This window comes from Vigna angularis, chromosome 11, assembly GCF_016808095.1.
Source record: "Vigna angularis cultivar LongXiaoDou No.4 chromosome 11, ASM1680809v1, whole genome shotgun sequence".
In the NCBI taxonomy this organism is placed as follows: Eukaryota; Viridiplantae; Streptophyta; class Magnoliopsida; order Fabales; family Fabaceae; genus Vigna; species Vigna angularis.
The window spans coordinates 25,273,257-25,293,997 of record NC_068980.1 but is presented as its reverse complement, the minus strand read 5'-3'; the positions used below and the strand labels follow the sequence as shown (position 1 = coordinate 25,293,997).

Genomic DNA, 20,741 nt, shown 5'->3' with positions numbered 1-20,741 from the left:
TAGGGAACCTCAAACTGGCTCTATTTCATTATATTACATCCATAAACTAATTCCATTCATTTCATATCCTTTCTAAAGAAATTCGATTCGGAACTATGATATGTCCAAGGTCCAATATGGAAAGAATTTCAAAGGTTTTCCTTGACTTTGTCCGTGTCAACAAACAATTCGAAATGCCTCGACTTTTTTAGAATAGGTCCGAGTCAAATAGCAATGATTCGAAGCACTTTACACTATTTTGGAAACCCAAGGACTCAATCGTATGGATATGTAAAATACAGGTTCTTTAATTGTCCAGCTATAAATTCTGCAAGAATATTAGGGTGTTTATAAGCATTTGTAACTTTTACAATAGCAATGTTTAGTTTTCTATTTACACAATTCAGTTTTTTGTGCATATTCGTCTGTAATTCTTCGATTTTTTGAGGCTTACCCTCTATTAATAACTTTGGAAATCCCATATATATTATGACTTGAATCAGATCGATTCTTTTTTGAATCTTTATCTCTCCAATTCCCTCGACACCCGAGGATATTCTTCTATTTTTTTGTATATAATTTTTTATCCAATCTCGTATTTTTTTATCTTCTTGTATATTCTCAGAATATTTTGTTGGTTGTGCAAACCAAATAGAATCATGACTTTGAGAAAAAAAATACGTAATCAAAAAATACCCCTTCAACAAAAAATAGACACTATGTAACTTTATTGCACTGGAAAAAAATGAATATAGCCTTTCAGTATATTCTCTTGGAAAATAGAACAATCATATTTGTAGAAATCAAAGAAACAGATTTATTCTATACCGGATAAGTAACAATACGCAATGGTGGGGAGACGAGAGGGGTTGACAACTTTCTCTATGACTATTTAAATAAGTAAATGCAGACATATTCGCTTATCACCCCAATGACCCATTTGTAACAACTTGACTTTTTTTAGTATTCTTTTTTCTAAAAAAAAAAGCAATATTAATCTAAAATAAAGTCAATCATTTTTAACACGATAAGCTAATTCTTACGATTTCACACTAAAGTGAGATATATGACTTTATTATTTGTCCATTTTATGCCCATTGGTGTTCCAAGAGTACCCTTTCGACTCCCCGGGAAAAATACTTTCCCTTATTTGAATATAAACACCGGAGCCACAAAGGACTATCGAAGGTTATTCTTTTCTGTTGATAAGCTCCAATTGCATCATAGGAATTACAAAAAAAAGGTTCTTTTTTTTTCGTATACTTATAGTTTTTCTTTGGAATTTCCAGTTATCTCGGTATGGATCTTTTCCTTTTTTCTGAGGAAATTAGTCAATTTTCATTTATTCCACAAGGGGCCACGATGGCTTTTTATGGAATTGGGGGTCTCTTTATTAGTTTTTATTTGTGGTGGATTATTTTGTGGGATATAGGCGGTGGTTTTGATATCTTCGATAAGAAAACATACTTCTTTTTTCTTTTCCTAATCGATAAAATAATAAAAATATTCATATGTTTAGTAAATAACGAAATCTCGGTATTTTTTGAGATTTCATAAAATCTTCGAAATTTTTAGATCTTGTTTTCAATATCGATTCTTAGAATTGGCAAAAAGATAAAAAAAATCAATAAAAGAAAAATTCTCGCGGGCGAATATTTACTCTTTTATTCTCAAATTAAGATGTAAGTGCCCAAATCTCACTTGTAACCCACCATTGTTTTAGGCATACAAAATGTTACAAACTTGCCATAACTCTCTTCTTCATCATCTTGTCCATCACTTTCTCCTTCACTAACTAATTCTTCGGATTCCCATTCATCATCGGACAAACCTCTATCATCATCAATATTCATGTCATCACCAACATCACTATCGGACATCTGAGTCCATGATGGTCCATCATCTTACACATAAACTTCGACATCACCGAAGCAATTTCCAACTCCATGTCCTACCTCTTGTTGTATATCACAATCAACCAGGTCTTTCATACAGTCATCATTAACATGCAGATTGCAACCAACATTGGCATCCTCACCACTAAAACTCCAACTACGAACATAAGCATCATCTCCTTCACACTGACCCACATCAAACTATGCTTCAATTTCACCTTCAACGACATCATCACCCTCATATCTTTCTTCTGAAACAAGAACTTCACCTCTCTCAACTTCCTCGTCATTCACCTCACCCATTATTTCAGTCTGTTGTTCACACTCACCATGACCTTGCTGTTCACATTGACCATCACCTTCCTCTTCACATTCACCATCACCTTACTCTTCACACTCACCATCACCTATACCTACAGCCTCACCACTATCATGCATCACAGGTTCAACTTCTACTTCACCTATATTATGAGGAACATTTTCTAATAAGTGTATGACCTCAGGTTTAGAGACTGTGTGAACAACAAATAGATGAACCTCACCATTTAGCCTAGCTAAGTTAATCATGTGCATGGCTCCTCTATCATCACACAAAGGCTCTAACCTATTATCTAACACAGAACCCCCTACAGAATACCACAAGTCCTTAAACCCATCATATCCAAGTCCTTTTACTACACTGACTAAAGGGAAGTAGCTCCACGTGTCTGGGTCAAAAGACATAGTTGTACTTTCCCCCTCATACTTAAGTGGTCCATCATTTATGAACTACCCTCCATGGTGGAAAACAACTTCAAATTGATCCTTCATGTACAACAGTATAACAATATATATCCTATAAAATAATAATAGGGCCAATGACAACAAAAATTAAACAAAATTAGAACCACAACAACGAAACATGGGGGACCACATTGTAACAACAATTTAAAGCACAACATCAGAAACACACTACGACAACAGTTCAAACATGGGGGACCACATTACAATTAACAAGAGAACACGAATGACCATGCATCATTGTCCAAAAACCATAAAAGGACAAAATATTCAAACAATTCAACAATTACTAACCTCAACACGTGTTTCACCTCCAACGACCTTCGCGAAACTCTTCCACATGATTGACCGCCAATAATTAGCCGTTTCGATCAAAAAACCACCGATAGATGACGATAATTTCGTACAACGAAGCTTTATCTATAGCTAATTTCTCACTAAGTTCCCCAATTGCCAAGCACAAGGACGAACCCATGAACCCTATTTTGCCTAATTTCGCACAAACTCAATATTTGACCCAAATATAGGAAAGTTAACCCTAATAGCTTTTTATTTCATTTCCACAAATCATTTTTAAATTCTATCATTTTTAAATTTTGCTTTTATTAAAATCATTTAAATCCACGTAATACCCTTATTCTGTGTTACGTGGTTATTAAAGGATACCTCAGCATGCTACCAGACAAGAAAGCTAACGCCATCCACAGCAATTAACGGCAAGGACATTATTGACTCAAATTTATCAAAATAGGAACCCAATTGAGAACATTCAAAATATGAGGACCCAATTAATACGAATCTGCAGAAATAGGGACCTCTTAAGTGATTAAACCTAAATAAATAAATAAAATCTTTTCACATAAATGTACACCCAATGCCTTTAATGAGAAGTCTTCCTAGCCATAAGTGATTGTCCTCATACAGTAGCCTCCCCGACTAAAAATATATTGTATCACCCTCACCTCACATGAGAGTCTCTCTGACCAAAAGTGGAAGACATTGCTCTCACACAATAGCCTCCCTGACTAATGGAACAAATCATCCTTCTGAGTAATCTTTCTAACTAATAGAACAAATAATTCTTCTGAGTAATCTTTCCAACTAATGGAACAAATAACTCTTCCAAGTAGCTCCTTGACTAATGAAGCAAATAACTCTTCCAAGCTACCTCTCTGCTATGGTAAAACACATTCACAAACACAATTTTTCAAAATATATATCTTCGTAAAGCCCATCTTTTTAATCCATTTATTCCAAATACTTATATAACATACCAAAATTTCATTCTATAATCACATTTTTAAGAACAAGTCAAAATATCCAACAAAATAATCAAAACAATCCCTCACTTAATAATAACAACGAATAAACTTTCAAATTTGATAAACTACTTTTAATTTTCTTGAATTTAGTTTATCTAAAATAATATATATAAAAAAAAATGTGTCACAACCCATTTTTTCTTATACCGCTGTCACAGTTTCAACAAATCCCTTTCTATCCCAAAACTTAATCAAACATTGCACCCCGCGAATTTATACACATATATATATATATATATATATATATATATATATATATATATATATATATATATATATATATATATATATATATATATATATATATATATATATATATATATATATATATATATATATATATATATATTAATACTATGTATGTTTTTAAATAGGTTTTTTGTATATAACTTAATTTCTAATATCTATATATAATATTAGTATGTAACAGATCTATTACATACATGTCTGTATGTAATAATCCATAAATAAATGACTATTTTTTCAAAATATTTAAAAAATATTTATGTAATTAAAAAATTATTTTTAACATATTTTTATATCTCAAACTAAATAAATCTAATTATAACAAATCTTACATAAAATATCCTATTAAAGTATAAAAACAAATTAAAAATATATTATTAGAGGTCAAATAAGGGATAAATATATACTTATTTTATCTTTGAATGGTGGACCAGTACAAATGTTGGATTAAATTTTACCTTCTAGTAGAACATATTTAATATGTATTTTTCAGATGATATAAATCTATATTTCATTTGTTGAATCTTTAATGTATATATATATATATATATATATATATATATATATATATATATATATATATATATATATATATTGGTGTTTTAATGGAATTAGATTGCTTTTTGTTTGTTAATTACTATATTTCCTTGTATATTTTTTAAAATTAAAAATTTATTTCAATAATTTACTATTATAAGTGTTATTTATTCTGTGATTTGAATGATTATATTTTGTATATAAGCAAATATGGTACAGAAGCTTTACAAGGAATGAAGTTTATTTGTTGATATTTTAAATAATTCTATTTATATTCATATATTTTATATATTTTAAATTTGAAAGATTATATATCTAAAAGTGTAACATCTCAAAATACAGTAATTACCATAATTCAGAATTAATTACAATTAACAGTAAACATTTCAGTCTTTACACTAAAATTAAAGTTCAAAAGCCATAACGCTAAAGCTACAGGAATTCAATACAATACAATCAGAATAATAGAAGCTGGGACGAACGGTTTTACAAAAAGAAATAAACGAACGTCCAATTCAAAAACGACAACAAAAACTAAAAAGAACGGACGTCCTACTGCTCCGCTTTCACTTCAACTTCGACTAAGCTCTCTTCCTCGATCACTTCCTCCAAAGTGGCCTCGCCTTCTGCTCACATCCACACGGATGATCATTGCAAGACAGGACGAACGTACATATACAATGGACAACACAAGGAAAACGAAAGGGTAAGCTTATATAATTTAATTCATACCTCAACATATACATTTAGCATTTCAATTCACACACAACATGTAACTTAACATATAACAACATAGAACTATATATATATATATATATATATATATATATATATATATATATATATATATACTAGACAGACCGTCCGGACTGTATGAATCTGTGTAGCTACAGGCGTCCTTGCACCCGGGTGATGTAGTAACTGTAATAATCACATCAGCTGCCACCCGAGGTTAGTCCGTTCTTACGTCGCCCATGTTAACTTATGGACTAAGGACCTCCTGCCATTCCCACACATGAACTACTCTCCTCTACGTGAAGATGAGTATCACGGAATATCAGGATGGACCAAGCCAGCATTAGCATGCCCACAGTCATACTTTACCAATCCAATATTCAACATATATGAGACGTTCTTCCCTGGAACGCTCGTCCAAAATCCAATATCATAATATCACTCCATATAGTGTTCACACTTTAAGTTATCATAATTCATCATCATTTACATCTTTAGATTTAAGAGCATAAAATGACGAACGTTCAGTCCTCTTGAAGAATTAGGACGAACGTCTAGATGAAGGTACGGAATAAACAGGGAAGTATACAACGAACGTTACTATCGGATTCGGCCAGTTAAATGAACTGACTCGTTTGGACGTACCGTGGTACTTAAAGAAAATTTCATTATGAAGACCTTAGACCAGATCCAATGTAAAAAGAAGAGTCAAGAATATTTAGAATTATCTTTGTAGTAATTCGCATACAGAAGACCGATGCCAATAATTGAACGAACGTGAGAGAAGATGAATATTATAGTCCTTTGAACGAACGCTATTTATCGATGTGGGTATCCAATAATACGAACGAGCACCACTTATGACGAACGCTAGGTAGATGACCGAGCACTAATTATGACGAACGCTTAGTACAAGACCGAGCGCTACATAGAACGAACACTTGGTATAGGACCGAGCGCTATTTAGGACGAACGCTTGGTGTAAGACCGAGCGCTATTTGGGACGAACGCTTGGTATAAGACCGAGCGTTACAAATTTTTAAAATTTAAAGGTATTCATACACAGCTAAGCTGAACCGAACGCTCAGACATAGCATTTCAGGGGAGGACGCTCGTTCTCAATCAGAATTCTTTCCGAATGAAAGAATTCCATTTTAAGTCATTTTACTAGGAAACCGAACGGTATAAGACCGTTCGATGACGAGCGTAATTTATCATAGGGAGTAATTTACATTCAGATTTTTCATCCATCTTAATTCGATATTTCTCATACAGTTCATACTTTAAAATTTCATATCTTTCATTAATTCACATACTTTATAGAATTCATCATATTAACAAATCAAACTATACAACAATCATACATCTTTCACTCCATACGTATCAAAATCAACATGCAGTTAAACCAACAAAAATCATATTCATCACAACAGCGATCGTTCATAACAATTCAATCAGCATACAGCTCATGCATCCAGTTCATCTCATGCTTTCATACAACATACAAGTATAAATTAAATTAATAAGCTTCCCTTACCCGGATTCGTAAACAGCTTGTCCTAGACGCAAGATTTGGCTTCGCCCAACAAATGTTTCTCTACCCTCAATATCACTAAACTCTTCCAAAACGAATCTAGCCACAGGAAACGAAACGCTTAGACTACACACTTACATGCAGCCAAAACCTAGTTTTTCAGAAAACCTAAGAATGAACTACTGAAGGAGAACTTACCAGTTTCAGCTTTTGAAACGGTTCGGTCCAACTTGTAGCTCACGGTTCCGCGAACGTCCCTATGGTTTCTGAAAGTTGATCAGAGGAGATGGTGGTGAGTTTCAGTAGAGAGAAGGTGAAGGTTTCTAGAGAGAAGGTGGAGAAAATGAAGAGTTGAGTTCTGAGGAAGAAGAAGAGTGCGTGCAGGTGAGTGGGAGAGATTTCCAAAAACTCAGTTTTTGTTCAATCCACTTTCGTTTGGACGAACGTCTCCTCCGTCGACACCTGCACACCCACTTCTGATTTTGGAAGCTTCTCTCGTGACACGTGGCGCTCGTGCATGCAGCGCAAAGTACGTTTTTAATGACTCTGAACCATTGACGTGGTGTGCATTGATTATGATTTGACATATATTTGTAATGTTAATTATCTAGGGCCTCACAAAAATGCTATTTTTACAGGAATAACTCATCTTTAACCTCATTTCTTGATTTTTTTTTGTTTGTACACTTTTCATTTCTAATCGCACAGTAGACATATTCTTCTAATGAAAATCATTTTCGCCAATCTGGATATAGAAATAGGCAATATCTTCTTTGTTTCCGTACAACAATATGCAATATTCCTTAACCTAATTTTATCTTTCTAGAAAATTTAGCCATGGATTTTGAAGCTCCATTATCTGAATGAAAGTACAATTTTATGCACAAGTTGTAAGATATTAGACATCATGATTGGATTTGTCTTTGTCAAAGAATCCTAAACATTATTGATTATGGATATGAAAATGGTCCAGTCAGCCATATCCATGTCTATGATCAACATTTGAACACCACCATGAAAATTTATCAAGATTTTATAGCCTCCAGGTCTATGTGTTTAAAATGTCACCTCTCACTTTCCAATTTATTTCAATTCCTTAATATTCCAAATACAAACTGTAATACTCTATGCATGACAGCTATTTTAAAAAATATATATATATTTATAATAAAACAAGTCTATGGAGCAGAATTAATCTTATTTACAATATTATAGAGTCACAAGTTCAATAAATATTAAACATGAGGTCTATTATTTGATCATTCAATGACATGAGCATAGTGTTCTAATTATTAAGTTAACTTTTAAGTTGTATTTTTAGTCTAAATACATTGAACTTATTTTTTCTAATTTTTTATTGATTTTAGGTGTTTTTGATGTTTTAAGAAAATTAAAATTTTGTTCATATTTGGCATTTATTTACATGCAATATCGCTTATTGTTTCAAAATATATTGCTATGGCTTTAAAATTGTAAGTAAAATAGTTTATGCTCTAACATGTCATTGATACAATAAAAATAATTTTAAATATCTTAAATAAGATATTGATGATTAACCTTAATCATATTATTTTAAAAGACTTGATGTCGAAATAATACCAATGAATACTTTTTTACGTAAAATTCAAACTTCTTCTTGATATGACTTAATTAATTAGATGTAAATAATTATTAATTAATAAATAAATGACTAAAAGTTAAAGGTAACCGTATTTAATTAACTAAAATCATTTGAACTCAAAGTATGAAGGAAAGAATTTAGTTATCGGTAAACATTTTAAAATGTATGAAGAAATGATTGCTTAAAATTTTTTATCAACTAAAAATAAGATTAATTTAAAATATATAGATGGATATAAATTTGATCTATTAAATTTATGAAATGAAGTTAGAATTAAATACGTACAGATAATTCAAGACACAGGAATTTCCATGATTAATTAATTACTTTTTGCTCCACTCATGTGGAATGTGATTTGTACAGCTAGCACATTATTTGTCTTGCTGTTTCATTCTCGATCACTCGAATTTAATATAAGAATAAAAATAATATGTGGCTATAATTTTATAAGGATTTTTTTGTTGTGAGACATGTAGGGTGTGAAGTATCAGCATTTATCTAAGGAGATTTTTTAGGTGAAATAACGTTATCATACGAATGACCTTGCAATAATTATTCTAAGGAATATCGTTCTCGTAGGTCCTCTACACTCAGATTCACCACTGCGCACATTCAATTTCAGGTCTTTCATTAGGCTTTTTCTTTGATTCTTCCTTTTTCTCTCTTTCACATGGATCACTACACCAAATAAAAAAGAAAAAAACAAGTACTAATATCAGAAAAGAAAAATATACTCTCTACTACTTGGACTTCAACATATTTCAATGCGTTATTCTTTTTTCCAACAAGAAATTTAATTAATAAAAAACAAGACACTATGAAATCTTAGACGATACCTCAATTAAGTGTATTTTAATATATATATATATATATATATATATATATATATATATATATATATATATATATTTAATAATTTTACTTGAACAAATTTTTTTAAATATAATTATTTTCTTTTAATTCTTTAATTTGTCTTTTAAAATGAAAATCCTAACAAAACTTTAAGCTTTTAAAAAGATAATAGTAATTAATCTTAACAATTCGATAAAAATGAATTTCAGCTAATTTTAAATGATATTATTTTTCTTGAAAGTTAAATTACGAATGTGTTGCATTTTAGTTATTTAAATAATATAACATTTTAAAGTATTTTCCTCAATTTATATTTTTTACTATTGTTTATGTATATAAAATTAAAGTACTTTTTTTCTTTTCAAAATGAAGTAATCCAAAAATCCAAGAGTTTGTCGTGTAGTGGGCAACTAGTGACAAACTTGAAACACCTTTATCACCAATGTGCAATGAACAATCAAAAGAGGTTTATAAACAGACAAGGCATCACTTTCCACAAATAATGAGTTCTAGGTTCTTATCTAACTTAACCATAAGTCTTTCTCAAACTTTATGAAAATAATAATAATAATAATAATTAATAATTAAGATTTATAACATTATAACATTATTTATTAATTCATGCAAATTTTAAACTAATTAATGATGCAGACATAATTTATAGTTTAAACTATTTAATAATTTTCGTCTTTTAATCATTAATATCACTCCCATCTTTGATTATTCTTGGCTTTTAATCAATAATATCACTCAAGAAACTCCATGCTTTTTATCATACCCTTAAGTCTACGTTTAAAGAACTTCCTACCGAACTAATTTTGAATTAAAATATTTTCAAAAACTAATTCTTGTCACAAAAATTTAAAATACAATGTTTACTCCATTAAATTTTAACAGAAGACTAAATATATAAACATTTATTTAAAATAACATAAATGTAAACGAAAATTTAAATAACTCTATAAACCTAGCTCACAAATGTAACAAACAAGTTAATTCGATATAATATTATAAGAGATTCAACGTATAGATATCCACACTGATAAAATATTATTGTCAAGAATTAAGTCTTCACAAATTTGTTTTTAATACTATTTCAAAATTTTAATACTATTTCGAATAGCGTCCTACCAGTATCTTGTGTGAGAGTATCTTGTGTGAGACTTTGTTTGTATCCTAACAAAATATATATATATATATATATATATATATATATATATATATATATATATATATATATATATATATATATATATATATTAACAAGAAATTTAGTGAAGGAGAAAACTCATGTCACAACAAACCAATATTGAATCAGATCTCTCTAATAATCCAATAGTGCATCTGTATAAGACTGGAGCTGAAATGAGAATGTTACAAATAGCAAACTCAATAGTAGAAAGCCTTCCAATGACATGCAGGGAGTTAGAGATTACTCCCTAGTCCCTAGAAGAAACTGAGACAGCCAAGAATAGAAACATGTACGTAGCTGATGAAATGAAGCTTCAGTGCAACGTGTGAGAACTTAGAATCATACCAGAAAACAATGGAATCAATGTCTCTAAGTTATTGGCAAAGAGTAAACAATTATTCAAGGTGCCTCCGGCGTCTAGAAAAAGTACTACTGATCTGATGAGAGTGTTGCATGTGAGAAATGCTTATGTCTGGAACAAACAGAAGACTATCAGATGAATACTGAAGGTGTTTTGGCCAGTGTAACCCAGAAGCTGTTGGTGGTGAAGGGATCTGTGGAACTGTCCATGAAGAATCTGGAACATGTTCCAAATAGTCCTCCTCCTCCTTCATTTCCTCCGGAGAATCAGAATCCCCTAACTTACCACTGTCAGCCTGCACATACTCATCAAGAAAGGAAGAGGTGAAAAAGAAAATTACACAACCATACAACCATAGAGATAAGACTATAACATAATCAAAGTGCAACCTAAATGGAAAAAGTTGATGAAAGTTAGGAAAAAACACATGATGTATACCGCCGAAGGTATTTTGCCTAATTATCAGTACATGGTAAACACTCAGTCTCAAGGAATGTGAACATAATCAATTGAATGAGAATAGTCACAAGGTAAAAAAATATCATGTTTTTAAGTACTCAATAGTGTTTTTTGTTAATTGATCACCATTAGTGTCATGGTAATAGCTCTTTGTAACCTTTAAGATGTTGATTTTTATTAATCTTTAGGAATTGTGTTTCAAGGGAAAGCCAACTGTGTATTGCACTTCTGAAAGGTCAATATTTCAAATGTTAAAATGGATCTACAAATATGGGAGAGAAAGAAACCGAAATGCACTTCAATCAATCAGTCTGTCAGATTCCAATGCTTGAAGTCTATTGAATGTAACCTTTTCTGACCACAAATATGCAACATATTTACAAAAGCTATACTATATTTTCCAGTTGTTTGGTGATGTGACCAACATGTTAACAGGGCATATACCTTTGGCAGACATGATTGGCCCCATCCCTGTTCTATTTTCCCCAGCACATGTTAAAGGCACTACCACACATAATTTATCTATGACCAAAGATGAATCTAAGCTCTGGAATGCTTAACCTAGTAAAAAAAATCAAACCTTTAAAGATGGAAACTCTACAAAACCAATGAGCAGGGAATACAAGGTTATGCCAAACATACCCTTGTTGATCCTTCCATGTAATCATAATTCTGACTGAACTCGTTTAGGCCAATAAATTCATCTATTGTCCACTGTGAGATATTTCCAACGGTAGAACCACCACCAAAAGACTCCTTAGCTGGTGGAAACCCCCCAACTCCTCCACCTTCGATAGGTAACAATTCATTGTAATCTGAGTTCTGAGGTTCTGTGGAAACCTTTCTAGAGATAGAAGACGACTTTGTATCAGAAATTTTCTCCCCAGAATCTGCCTTCAAAGACGATGAGGATGCACCAGGCTCTGTAGCTTCAAGGCCTACTCTTACACCGGTGAGAAGAAACCTCTGATGACCAGAGACATAAGCATTTGCTGTATGTATTGCCAAATCACATTTTCTGCAGAACAGTGCCCGATCCTCTAGACAGAAAAAATAGCCTAATGCTTCCTGTAAAGGGTAGCAGACTCTACCATCATCACAAGCTAATCTAAAACAGCAACCAGTTTTAATTCATTTAAACTGAACCAAGACAAAACAACAAAATAAGGATATGATTAAATGTTGACTGACGATGGTTTCAGTAACACATATTTCTTTATGTACAAGCCAATTTTTCCTGTAACAATAACATTTATCAAACCAAACATACTTTTTTTCAATAAGAATAAAATCATAATTTAATATAAATCCTCAAAAGTGTCAATTAAAAGAACTTATTCTTGTGAATGTTCACAAATGAAATTATGGCTCATTTGGTGGTCAAAGTAGGCTAAAAATGAGTAAATAAGAGAACAGGATACAGTAGAAAAGGACATGATCATGATAAGCTATCATCCTATCATGTGTTGGATGCACACTAGATAACTAGAAAATAGCAGCATAAATTGAATGTAAATGAAAAATATCATTACAAAAGGTAATGGTAGTGACGGGGTCGGTGTTGGTACCAGTGGGGCCACTGACAACGACAGTAATGGTAATGATGAGGCAAACACAACAATGACAATGGTGATGGTCTTGATGGCGACAACGACAAAACTGATTGTGGTCTCAGTAATGCACAAATGGTGAATAGTGTTCAACGTTGTAGTGGTAATCGCGGTGGTGGTTATGGTGGTTGTTTGTAGCGGTGGTGATAGTAGTGAAAACTATTGCAATGGCCTACATGTTGGCAGCAAGGATGATGGTGGTAACGAAAATAGTGGTGGTTGTGATCATAGTGGTAATAAAAGTAGTCACAAACAAGATACTTTTGAACTAGTAAACAAGATATGATAAGCAAACAAGTTAAGCTTATCCTATTCCAGCAACTCAACAAACAATATACTTAATAAGATATTATAACTTCTATTTTTCTTCATCCTAACCAAACAACCAGACTGACCGTCAATGGAAATCAGTTATATTCAATTTAATCAAATTTGAAAGAAAAAAAAAAAGCATTAACAAAACCTGGAAGAATAGATTTTTCACTAAACCTCAACCTTAAAACCCTTATCACGGTAGACGATATTTGTTTGTAATTCCATCAAGGATAGAGAACAAGCATAATTAGCATCTCATATACTGAGTCGAAAATCAGCAGAAACAGCAATTACAATCCCCACATAAACCTCAAACAGAATCAGAGACAGTCATTTGATCAAACCCAGAACCTCTCCCAAGTATTAAGCACAAGAAACTGATTCCAAAGAACAGAAATCCCTCAACCCCCTTCTACCAAACTAAAACAAAATAAAAACCACAAAAGCAACACACCTGGCAAATGTCACATTTGGGCATATGAGAGGAAGAGGTAGAAAGAGGAACTCTCTGGTGCTTGCTGGCAAGCTTGTTAGCCGCGTGAACCTTTTCATCACACTCCCAACACAGAGCAGCCTCATCAGCACAACACAGAACCTTGGCCTCCGCAGCCTCACAAACGTTGCACTGAATCTTCATCCTGTCTACCCCAATTCAAGTTTCCCCTCCCCCACACCAAAAGTCTTTATCTTTCCCTCAGAAAACACTCACTCCCCAAAAGGGTATCAAACTCCACCCTCTGTTCTTCAGACAATAATAAAATTAAGGTAAAACCAGAGTTTAAAAAGTTAAACTTTAACAAATTAAGATAGCCCCACTTGAAATTGAGAAAGAAAAAATAAACAGAAGAAGAGGTTTGGGACACCAAGAAGCAGAGGAACAGGGTTTAAGAAGTGGGGAGATTAGAAGAGAAAGAAAGGAGAAAAAACGAGGATATTTTTTGCGGCCACGATGTTCATGTACACGTGGCAGCAAACTGGCAGTGTCGTGGAAGAGGAGACCAACTGTGCTGGCTTCGGTAATGTTACAGTAAGAAATCAAAATCTTAAAAAGAACAAAATCTAGGATTTTTTTATTTTTGAGTGCAACACTTTGGAAAAATTTTGGCTGAAATTTTTTGGATAGTAACTATAGTTTTGGATATTTTTTCATTTTTTCGGTTGGGGACTTTTGAGCTTTATATTTTTGCTAACCGGTGGAGTATACACATCCACTAATTATGAGAAATGCTTTGATTTATGTGAACAAAATGAGAGAGTAAAGGGTTGTGTCATGTCCCGTTGTACCCTAAGAAAAGGGAATGGAGTTTTGAGGAGTTTGCAGAGCGTGAAGAGAGGCCCCATTGTTGTGGCAAAAGGGAAGAAAAGGGTGGAAATTAGCTCTGACATGAGTGGATATTTTGTAGCATAAGAAGAGATACACCATGGTTTTAGGCGAAAGGGAGGGAAAGAAATTGGAGTTCAAAACTTGGATCTTAATGGGTGGAGTTGGTTGAGGAAAAAGTAGGATATTTTGCTACATTGATAGTGAAAATTCAATGTTTTAATAGTTAAATGGAGTTAAACTTATTTTGTACCACAAAAAGAAGATAATTTAATCTAATGCTTCTTGAAGAGTTGAGAGCCATTATCACGTATTTTTATCATTACTTATCTTATACTAAGATTATTATAATAGAGAAGTTTAATAGAAAGGCAAGAAAAAAGACGGGGTTTAAATACATAAAAAATCCTTTAGCCATTGTAATGATGTTATTTTCTATTTAGTTACCTGTTCACGTTAAGAAATTGACCTTAAAATGTCTGTATGATTGATTTAAATTGGGTTTTGTTAGTAAAATCACGTTTCTTTGTTCTAAACATATCTTATCCCTTTTATTATCTTAGTTATTCGGACTCTGATGTTATAATAAAAAATAAATATTAAACGTTTAAAAATCAATCTAAAATTTATGAATACATAAATTAAACCTAAATTTACTTTATATTTAGTTTAAATTTTATTAACAAAAAGAAAGATCTTACATATGGTTATTATCTGTTTCGGTGTAAATGTTGTCTGGTGTGTCTTTGTTGCTTCTAGATGTTCGGGACGCTTGCTTTTCCTCAATTGTTGTCGTTCATGCTCCAAAGGAGGGGGAGGTACCTGCGAAGATACTCCGACGCTCAAGTCAGATGTGAGTTATGGAGCCTCAGCTCTCAAGAAAATGATTATGTTATCACTGCAGAGTATTATTTAGAGTTCCTCTGGCCTAAGTGTAACGTAGAGGGAACGTACCTGGTGTTTTGCCCTGTCATTGTATTTATAGGCCAATAAAAATAACCTTACCTAAAAATCTGGTTAGTTACTCATAAATATCTTAACCGCTAAAAATATCTAAGATATTTTATCTAATAAATATCCTACGATACATGCCCCCCAAGTCCGAGTTAACCGTTCTGTTTTATGGACATGGTAACTATAGGACTTATGAGTTTGAGGGAAGTTGTATTCGCTGTGTTAAGGAGCGTGTTTCCGGTCGTTGCCATATGCTGAGCGTTTTAACACCTGAGGCCAAGGATGACCGAGCGGTGGAGGTCAAAGGACCAAAATGTGAGGCCGGATGGCCGAGCATCAGTGGTGTCGAATGGCCGAGCGCTTGAGCGCTCGTGGCCATGGATGGTCGAGCGGTTGAAACAACAGGGCGAATACCTTTGAGGTCGAACGGTCGAATATCAGTGGGGTCGAACGGCCGAATGCTTGAGCGCTCGTGGCCATGGATGGTCGAGCGGTTGAAACCAAAGGGCGAATACCTTTGAGGCCGAACGGCCGAATATTAGTGGGGTCGAACGGCCGAATGCTTGAGCGCTCGTGGCCATGGTTGGTCGAGCGGTTGACACCAAAGGGCAAATACCTTTGAGGCCGAACGGCCGGATATTAGTGAGGTCGAACAGCCGAATGCTTGAGCGCTTGTGGCCATGGATGGTCGAGCGGTTGAAACCAAAGGGCGAATACCTTTGAGGCCGAACGGCCGAATGCTTGAAAATTTGATATTCTGGGTGTTCTAGGGCGAACATCTACCAGCGGGAGTGTATCCCTTTATTCAATGCACCTGGGTGTTCTAGGGCGAACATCTACCAGGTCTAGGAGTGTTAGGCCGAACGGCCGAATGCTTGAAAATTTGATGTTCTGGGTGTTCTAGGGCGAACATCTACCAGCGGGAGTGTATCCCTTTATTCAATACACCTGGGTGTTCTAGGGCGAACATCTACCAGCGGGAGTGTATCCCTTTATTCAATGCACCTGGGTGTTCTAGGGCGAACATCTACCAGGTCTAGGAGTATTTCCCACATTTTTAGTGCTTCAGCATGAACGGCTCTCTGGCGTCCGCCTTTATGTACAAGATGTGCTTGTCTGCACTGTAGAACGAGAAAAAGAGTAGCCAAAGAAATCAATGCATTTACAAGATTTAGAAAATTAATATAAAAAATAGATTATGATATAAAGTCGATCGGTTGATATATTAAGATCGCACGGTCTTCGGTTGATTGTCTCTTGTGACCTGCAAGATACATAATATCAAACATATAGGTTAGATCGTTCAATCGGGATTTAAGTCGAGCGGCCGATCGTCAATGAGGCTGAATGGCTGAAGTGGGGCCGAATGACCGAATGCTGGAACACTTGAGGCTGAAAATTTGCCGAACGTCAAATGAGACCGAATGGCCGAACGGTTGAACATCAGTAGTGTCGAGTGGCCGAATGTTGGAGCGCTCATGGCCATGGATGGTCGAGCGTCAATGAAGCCGACAGGCCGAACGTCCGTGAGGCTGAGTGCTGGACGCTTGAGGCCGAACGTCAGTTATGCCGAATGGCCGAACATCCGGGAGACCGAATTTTGGAACGCTAGAAATCAAGGATGACCAAACGTCAGTGAGACCGAACGGTTGAACATCAGTGGCGTCGAGTGGCCGAATGTTGGAACGCTCGTGGCCATGGATGGTCGAGCGTCAATGAAGCCGAAAGGCCGAACGTCCGCGAGGCTGATTGTTGGACGCTTGAGGCCGAACGTCAGTTAGGCCGAATGGCCGAACATCAGTAGGGCCGAATGCTGGAGCGCTCGTGTCGATGGATGGTCGAGCGGTAGAGGCCGAAAGGCCGAACGTCAGTAAGGGTGAGTGCTGGACGCTTGAGGCCGAACGTCAGTTATGCCGAATGTCCGAACATCAGTAGGGCCGAACGTCCGGGAGACCGAATTCTGGAACGCTAGAAATCAAGGATGACCGAACGTCAGTGAGACCGAACGGTTGAACATCAGTGGCATCGAGTGGCCGAATGTTAGAACGCTCGTGGCCATGGATGGTCGAGCGTCAATGAAGCTGAAAGGCCGAACGTCCGCGAGGCTGATTGCTGGACGCTTGAGGTCGAACGTCAATTAGGCCGAATGGTCGAACGTCAGTTAGGCCGAATGGCCGAACATCAGTAGGGCCGAATGCTGGAGGGTGACGTTTGGGGAATAGAAATTGGGTTGGATGACGTGGAGGCAGAACCGAACGGCGCGTGGATGCCGTAAGTGTTGCGGAAGACGCGGAGGATGGGTCTGACAATGCGGCGGACTTGGAGGCGCCGAAAGGGTTTGTCTCTGGGTGACAACCGTCTTCTCCTCGCCTCTTTCTGTCAAATCCCTTTTTACCCCCAAAAAACACTAGAATCAATCGCACTGCGGAACGACCTCGTCCGATCATGAGGTTGTCGCCGATGAAAGCCGCAATCGGAGGTGATCGACGACCGTGGAGTCCCCAGGCTTGGGATGGACTCGCAGATTTGAGGTGGCCATGTTTGGCGGTGAGTATTAGGTTGAAGAAGCGTTGGTGACAGTGCAAACGGGAGATGCAAGTGTCGCCGCTGGTGAAGGCGGCGCTTGTCTGAGTCGAGGCGGCGGTGGAGGATGATTTCTTCTTGTGTAGCGAGAGTCACGGTCGTAGAAGACGCCGAGCCAGTTGTTGTAGCAATTGGTGCTGGTCTAGGAATTGGATCTTGATAAAGACGACGTCGGTGGCGGCGGAAGAAGGGGAGAAACTCGCTGGAGGCGTTATTCGATCTGGTAATGACAGTGGCGTCAATGGCTCGAGGAGGAGAATCCTGGCGGCAATGCAGCGGTTTCATCTTGTTGGAGTAGCCTTATCCAAAGAAGTGCTTCGTCGAGGCCGAGTGCTCCTCTTGCGGCTTCTGTGGGATGACACTCGGCCCCACGGTAGGCGCCAAAATGTTTCGGTGTAAATGTTGTCCGGTGTGTCTTTATTGCTTCTAGATGTCCGGGACGCTTGCTTTTCCTCAATTGTTGTCGTTCATGATCCAAAGGAGGGGGAGGTACCTGCGAAGATACTCCGACGCTCAAGTCAGATGTGAGTTATGGAGCCTCAGCTCTCAAGAAAATGATTATGTTATCACTGCAGAGTATTATTTAGAGTTCCTCTGGCCTAAGTGTAACGTAGAGGGAACGTACCTGGTGTTTTGCCCTGTCATTGTATTTATAGGCCAATAAAAATAACCTTACCTAAAAATCTGGTTAGTTACTCATAAATATCTTAACCGCTCAAAATATCTAAGATATTTTATCTAATAAATATCCTACGATACATTATCTTTGTAATAGGGATAACTAGATAAATAAGTGGTTATTATTTTGGTTCAATGTCTGTATGATTGGCTTAATTTAGACTTTGTTAACGAAACTATGTTTTTTTTTCTAAACGTATAACTCGGATTTTGATGTAATAATTAAAGATAAATATTAAACGTTCAAAAATCAACCTAAAGTTTATGAATACAGAAATTAGACCTAAATTTCTTTTATTATTTTAGTTGTCATGCGAAATTTTGGATTTTAGCTCATCTACTCATTAAACGTTATTGGGGGATGTTTATTTCTTTGAACGTTGTTGATGTTCCTTATTTTTGTCAGTATTCTTAACTAATTCTTATTAAAGTTTTTATCACTAATCAAAGTACATTCTCAATTATTCGTAAAAACTCATTCAATCATATAAAAGTCTCTAACTTTAGTCAAAGTAAATTCTCAATTAAATTTAAAAGTCATTGGACTCATATGATTGATATGTTATGTAGTTTTGACACCATGCTAAATTGATATAATGTAAAAATCATTATTTTTACTTGATTAAGAAGCAAAATACATAGATAAAAATAAATCACAACAAGAATCAAAAGAACAAACAAATTTATTCATCTAACCTCAAAATTCAGTTAAGAAATTATAGCACAATAAACCCCAGAGGCTTAACACTCCATGAAATGTTGAAATAACATGAAAATAGAAAAGGATAGGGTGGAGAACATGAGAAAAGAGAGGGTGGATGAAATTTGAACCCCGAAAGGGTTCCTAATCTCTCTTAATGTGTTTCCCCAAGTCTTTTTATATAAAAATTGGATTGGACTTTGTTTCAGGCTTTTCTATTGTTGTAATCTTCTTTATGATAATGTAGTCTCATCCAATTGTCTTCTAAATAATTCAATATTTTCAACATATATTTCATTGTTGTAGAGATCTAAAAATATATGAGAAGATATTTGCTAAATTAAAAAAAAAATATTTGTCAAATATTATCTTTTGATATTTATTGATATAGTTAAATAAGGTAATTATTTAACAATATCAAATAAAATATCTTAAGATAAATTTTTCCCAAATGATCTTTAAGCATAAACATTTATCAATTATCAAAGCCTTTTTGGTAGAAAAAAAATAGAGAAAATCACAAGATCCATTTTTTGTTGCTTGTTCCCTTCTTTTGACTTAACAAAATTTCTTCACTTTTTCATGTTATGCTTGGACTGAGTTCTTGTGGTCTTGATTATTTGTTATTCTTGGATTTATCTTTAAGGTGTTATGACACTTTACCCAATTTATTTTCACACCTGAATGAGCTCAACTTAGTTGTAACTACATTAACACACCTCAAAATATCCAAAGAACATTTATGCAACTAAAAAGTCATTTTTAACATGTTTTTGTATCTCATGCTAAATAAACTCAATTATAACAAATCCTAATTAAAATATTCTATTAAAGTGCAAAAACTAATTAAGAATCCAATACTAAAGGCTAAATGAGGGCATAAATATGCACTCATCAATTACCTATGTCAAGTATCCACCTCCTCCATTCTATACAAATCAGAAGTGGACGTTAGAGACAAACAAAACATTCACTAAATGTTCTCTTTATCAATAGTTGCACCAGAAAGTTCATACAACCTACTTTTGATAAAGAAATGAAAAATCATTCATGCTTTAACAAGTTGA

The 20,741-nt window shown here is 34.7% G+C and overlaps 1 protein-coding gene across 1 annotated transcript; it reads right to left on the bottom strand.

Moving 5' to 3' along the window:
• Nucleotides 1–10,792: 10,792 nt before the first annotated feature.
• Nucleotides 10,793–14,344, bottom strand: LOC108332506 (B-box zinc finger protein 22). The gene is made up of 3 exons (XM_017567800.2): nucleotides 13,893–14,344; nucleotides 12,156–12,581; nucleotides 10,793–11,349 (listed from the first exon to the last, which is right to left on the bottom strand). The coding sequence occupies exons 1-3, from the start codon at nucleotides 14,073–14,075 to the stop codon at nucleotides 11,089–11,091; spliced, it is 870 nt and encodes a 289-aa protein (XP_017423289.2). The 5' UTR covers nucleotides 14,076–14,344; the 3' UTR covers nucleotides 10,793–11,088.
• Between the last annotated feature and the right edge of the window lie 6,397 nt (nucleotides 14,345–20,741).